At 39.5% G+C, this 5,304-nt stretch overlaps 1 protein-coding gene across 1 annotated transcript; it reads left to right on the plus strand.

Annotated features, from left to right (window-relative positions):
- The first annotated feature begins 3,037 nt into the window (after positions 1 to 3,037).
- Positions 3,038 to 3,574, plus strand: LOC109238375. Its single transcript, XM_019404807.1, has one exon. The coding sequence runs from the start codon at positions 3,038 to 3,040 to the stop codon at positions 3,572 to 3,574; it is 537 nt and encodes a 178-aa protein (XP_019260352.1).
- Positions 3,575 to 5,304: the final 1,730 nt, after the last annotated feature.

Below are 5,304 nucleotides of genomic sequence, written 5' to 3' on the forward strand. Positions count from 1 at the left end.
ATTAAAAGAAACGTTATTCAATCACTCTTATTAAATACAAATTCTCTAACGTATTTGGCATTTAATGTTGAATTTGGACTCTTTTATGCTATCAGATTCATATCTTCAATTCCTTCTGATCTTCGAGCTTTAAATGGCTCGAACAGGTACGAGTCTCGTTTCATCTGGATAGTAGCTTGTATCTTCTCTCCCGCATCTATTGTTGCTCGTGTCTTCTAACTGTTTGTCATGCTTTGACTATTTGACCGGTCCACGTGTCATGACATGTCATCTTCAATATTTAAATTCAGTTTTTCCCAATACAGGTAACTAACGGCTACCTCCTAGCGAGTAGCCACACGCGCCTCCACCATGGATCCACCGGACGGAGCCCCTCCGGCGCGTCTGGATGCCCATAACGTCCCTCATCAATCCACAAAACAATCAATGGAAGCAACAACAAAAAAGGCCTCCTATGTAGGGACAATTTCAGCAGCAAAGCAAGCTCCAGAATCCTCAAAGCAGCAAACAAGAGAATCGGTAATAGCGACGCACACGACACACAATGGGATGTCGGCGGTGTTATTCAAGCCAGCGGACTACTATGGAATCATGGCTGAAGAATGTAGACTCACAATTGTGGGTAGATTTCTCAAACCTAGACCCCAAGTTGACCGAATTAGGTCAAATTCAAAGAACTAATTACCATCAAAGGTAGTGGCAAAATTAGGGTTTATGATAATTTTAATGTGTTTCTGGATTTCACAAATAAAGACGATTTTAATTTCGTCTGGTATAAGAGAGTTATTGAGATAGAGGGTCAACAAATGTGGCTTCAGAGATTGTTGCCGGATTTTAAGCCGGAGGAAGACCTGCCGGTGGCACCGATATGGGTGTTGTTGCCTGGCTCCCATACCATATGCATACATGCCACTACGTCAAGCAAGTAGTCAGTGTCGTCGGAACCCCATTGGAAATGGACCTAGCGACGCGAGGTAAAACTAGACCTAGCATGGCGAAGGTTCGAATTGAAATTGATTTACTTAAACAGCAACCAGATGTTGTTTACGTTGGGCAAGTCTTCGACAATTCCCCTCAAAAAGGGTTCACACAAAAGCTTGAATATGAGGGGGTACCTAAGTATTGTAAACATTGTCGAAAGTTAGGACACAACATGATGAATTGTAGAGGGTTAGAAAGAAAAAGAGAGTCGGAAAGGAAAGAACAGCAAGAAAAATAGAACAATGACAGGTATGATGAAGCTGAAATAACTGAAAATAAGGAAGCAAATGATGAAAAGGAAGCAGGGGAAACCGGCAGTTCTAATGAACTGCAGAATACACTGGTGAGACAAAAGCAGGGCAGTAAGCAGAACAAAATGAATCTTGGTATTTATGATAATAACAACAATGAGCGGCAAGGTTGTGTTTATCAACAACAAAAGGAACGAAATGACTCGCAGATTATGGATGAAACAGTCCCAATACAGCGGAGCATAAAAAACAGAACTACCAAAAAGAAAAAAGCTAAAAGGCACAGCAGAGTTCCGAAAAAGAAATCCAAAGTAGTCTTCAAACATGTAAAAGGTTCCAACACTCAAAAGAACAAACTTACCAATATTCAGCAGGGAGAAGATGTACAGAATTGCAGCAATCAGATGAACTTAGCTGGGGAATTTAACAAGGCAGACAACATAAAAGAAGGCAGTGCTAATGTGACTGAACATGATGCCCCAACTGATAGTACAGAACCTGTTTTGAAAGCAAGCAGTATCGGGGGCAAAACAACTAAGGAATTGGAATGGAAACAATATGTTAATGAGTCTGTTAGTATCCCCTCAGAAATAAAAAAAACTTACCTGGAATATGCTTAGAACTTGATCTGAACCCTGAACAACAACAAGGCAGCAGTGAAACGGTTTCAACAAGGATGGAAAATATACAACAATTTGAGGTCACCTCCCCAAACACAGTGACAGTAATGATACCAAAAATCAACTTCAGAAAGTGCAGGACCAGGGTAACGAAGAAGGCTCTCTCCTGTGACTAAACGCAAGAATCAGAACAAAAAGAAAGACAGGAAGAAAAAACAGAATGAGAAAGCACCTACTCAGGGAGGTGGATCAAACTAATTCCTTCTTTTTTCCATGATAAGTGCCATATTTTAGAATATTAGAGGAGTTAACACAAAAAAGGCCATGCCTAGATTAAAAAAACTTATCAACATCAACAAAGTGGATTTCATAGCCCTAATGGAACCATTTGCCAATATGAACAAATTGGATAAGTATATGAGGTTTCTGAAGCTTAAACACTGCATATCCAATACAAATGGGCAAATTTGGCTCATGTGGTCTGAAAACTTTCAATCAAGTGTGGTTACTATGGATGATCAACAAATCACTATCAAAATGCATAATGGGGTGGATGCCAAGAGTATGTACATTACGGCAGTTTATGCAAAATGTAAAGCTAGTGATAGAAAAGCACTATGGTCCAACTTGGAAGACATGCACAGGATGATTGAGGGCCCTTGGTGCATAGGAGGAGACTTCAATGTTATTCTTGATCCGGATGAAAAACAGGGTGGTCGACCTCACAGAATGTCCAAAAGTTTAGACTTCAACACTTGCATGAATAATTGTGAAGTTAAGGATTTGGGCTATGTTGGGCCTAAGTTCACTTGGTGCAATAATTGGGAGGCTAGAAGAAGAATTTGGAAGAGGCTGGATAGAATCTTCATTAATGACTCATGGTGTCAACTTATACAAAATAATGTGGTCAAGCATCTACCAAGAACTGGTTCGGATCATAGGCCCTTACTCCTTAAGTGTTATAACAAAAACAACAATAGTATTAAGTACTTCAAATTCCTTGATTTCTGGGTGGAACAACCTTCATTCATGAATCTGGTAGAAGAAGTGTGGTCCTCCAATATTAGGGGGAATGCCTTGTGAAAACTTCAACAGAAGCTTAAAAAACTCAGCAAAAGGCTTACTCAGTGGTCAAAATAAGAGATTGGAAATGTTCATGAGCATGTGCAATTCTGGGAATCCAAAATGAATGACCTTGAAGAACTCGATCTACAAAACAACTCCGATCTATCCAGGGAAGAGCTTAACAAAGGGCAAGCGGAATACATCAATTGGATGACCATGCAAGATTCTATCCTCAAGCAGAAAGCAAACATCAAGTGGTTCGAAGAAGGTGACTTTAATACTAAGTATTTTCATAGTCTGATCAGGGAAAAAAGAAGAAGGTTACAGCTTCACAAAATAAAAGATCACAGGGACAGATGGTTGGAAGGAGATGATAACATTGCAAAAGATGCTATTAGACACTTCCACAAGAGATTCAACATTACGCACCAGTTTAAGGACACTGATATTCTTGATTGCATTCCTAGGATTATCACTGGTGATGATAACACTTTACTGACTGTTGTGCCTAATATGGAGGAAATTATAGATGTTGTTTTTTATATGGGTGCTAATAGTGCAGCTGGTCCTGATGACTTTAACGACACATTTTTTCAGAAATGCTGGGATATAATCAAAGACGATATCACTAACTTTGTACAAGAAATCTTCAATTGAAAGAGGCTGACCAAGTTCTTCTCACACACATGCTTGGTGCTAATTCCTAAAGTAGAGTCACCCAGCAGTTTCTCAGAGCTGAGACCCATCAGTCTAAGAAACTTCACTGCCTAAATCATTTCCAAAATCCTTTCTAGAAGACTAAATCCTATGCTCCATAAAATCATTTCAGAAAATCAAAGTGGGTTTGTTAAAGGGAGATCCATCACTGAAAACATATTGATAGCGCAAGAGAACACCCAGAACATCAAGAACAAAAACTGCGGGGGTAATGTTATTATCAAATTAGATATGGAGAAAGCATACGACAGAATGTCATGGTGCTTTATCATGTCGGTTTTGAGGAAATTTGGTTTCTCGAAGGAGTGGATTGACATCATTTGGGGTCTGATTAAGGGAGTTTGGTACTCCATTATTATTAATGGTAATAGAAAAGGTTTCTTCACCTCTTCTCAGGGCTTGAAACAGGGAGATCCACTCTCCCCATCTCTGTTTATTATTAGTGCGGAAGTACTTACCAGATCCTTGAATAACCTCTTCATATGTGAAGATTTTACCCCTTTCAGCATGAATAACAAAGGCCCAAAGATCAATCACCTTGCATATGCTGATGACATTGTCATATTCTGTGGAGGTAACAAGAAATTCATCAAACTTATCAAGAAGCAAATCAAGAGGTATGAGAAGGCGTCGGGGCAACAAGTCAACAATGACAAGAGTTATTTCATCATGTCCCCTAACACCTCTGCTTCCAGGATCAACAGAATTCGGCATGCTTCAGGTTTCATGGATAAAAAATTTCCTTTCAATTATCTGGGGTGCCCTATTTATCATGGAAGGAAAAATACTATTTTATTTGAAGGTATGCTAGCTAATATTATTAAAAGAATCAATGGATGGCAAGGTAAAATTCTCTCCCCAGGGGGGAAAATTACTCTGATCAAGCATGTATTGCAATCTCTCCCCATTTACACATTGTCTGCTATGAGCCCCCCCAANTGTTTTTAGTAGTTTTTAGTTAAGGGTACTTTAAGCATAGCTTCACTTGGGCCTAACACATTTTCCTTTGATCCCATGGTCAAAGACAAGTGGTTGTGTTTAGGATGGTGAAAGTAGTGACCTTGAGACTCTTGTGTTGACCAAACAAACATCATGTGGTCTTTCAGGACTATTGTGTGCTCAATCGTATCTAAGGTTGTTGTGGGCCCTCGACTCTACGTCTTTAGCAATCCTTGAGTGTGTGTGGTGAGAAATTGAATTATGAGTCCAAGTCCCGAGCCAATAGTGTAGAACTTGCCCTGAATGTTTGTTGAGGCGAAATTTTGAGTGAAATTCGACTTGAGAAGTGATTATAGGCTCTCCTTGATCCAAATGATAAGTTGAACAATTCCATAGCCTACCAATGAGATAATCCCTAGCTAACCCCTTTTGAGCCTTAAACCTTCTTCTTTCAAGAACCAATGCTACAAGCCTATAGTCTGATCAGGGAAAAAAGAAGAAGGTTACAGCTTCACAAGATAAAAGATCACAGGGACAGATGGGTGGAAGGAGATGATAACATTGCAAAGGCTGCTATTAGACACTTCCACAAGAGATTCAACATTACGCACCAGTTTAAGGACACTGATATCCTTGATTGCATTCCTAGGATTATCACTAATGATGGTAACACTTTACTGACTGCTATGCCTAATATGGAGGAAATTAGAGATGCTGTTTTTGATATGGGT

This window comes from Nicotiana attenuata, unplaced genomic scaffold (genome assembly GCF_001879085.1).
Source record: "Nicotiana attenuata strain UT unplaced genomic scaffold, NIATTr2, whole genome shotgun sequence".
Lineage (NCBI taxonomy): Eukaryota > Viridiplantae > Streptophyta > Magnoliopsida > Solanales > Solanaceae > Nicotiana > Nicotiana attenuata.

Bases quoted from the DNA above. Each gene is read 5' to 3' on its own strand.
- LOC109238375 (XM_019404807.1), top strand. From the start codon at position 3,038: ATGAATGACCTTGAAGAACTCGATCTACAAAACAACTCCGATCTATCC.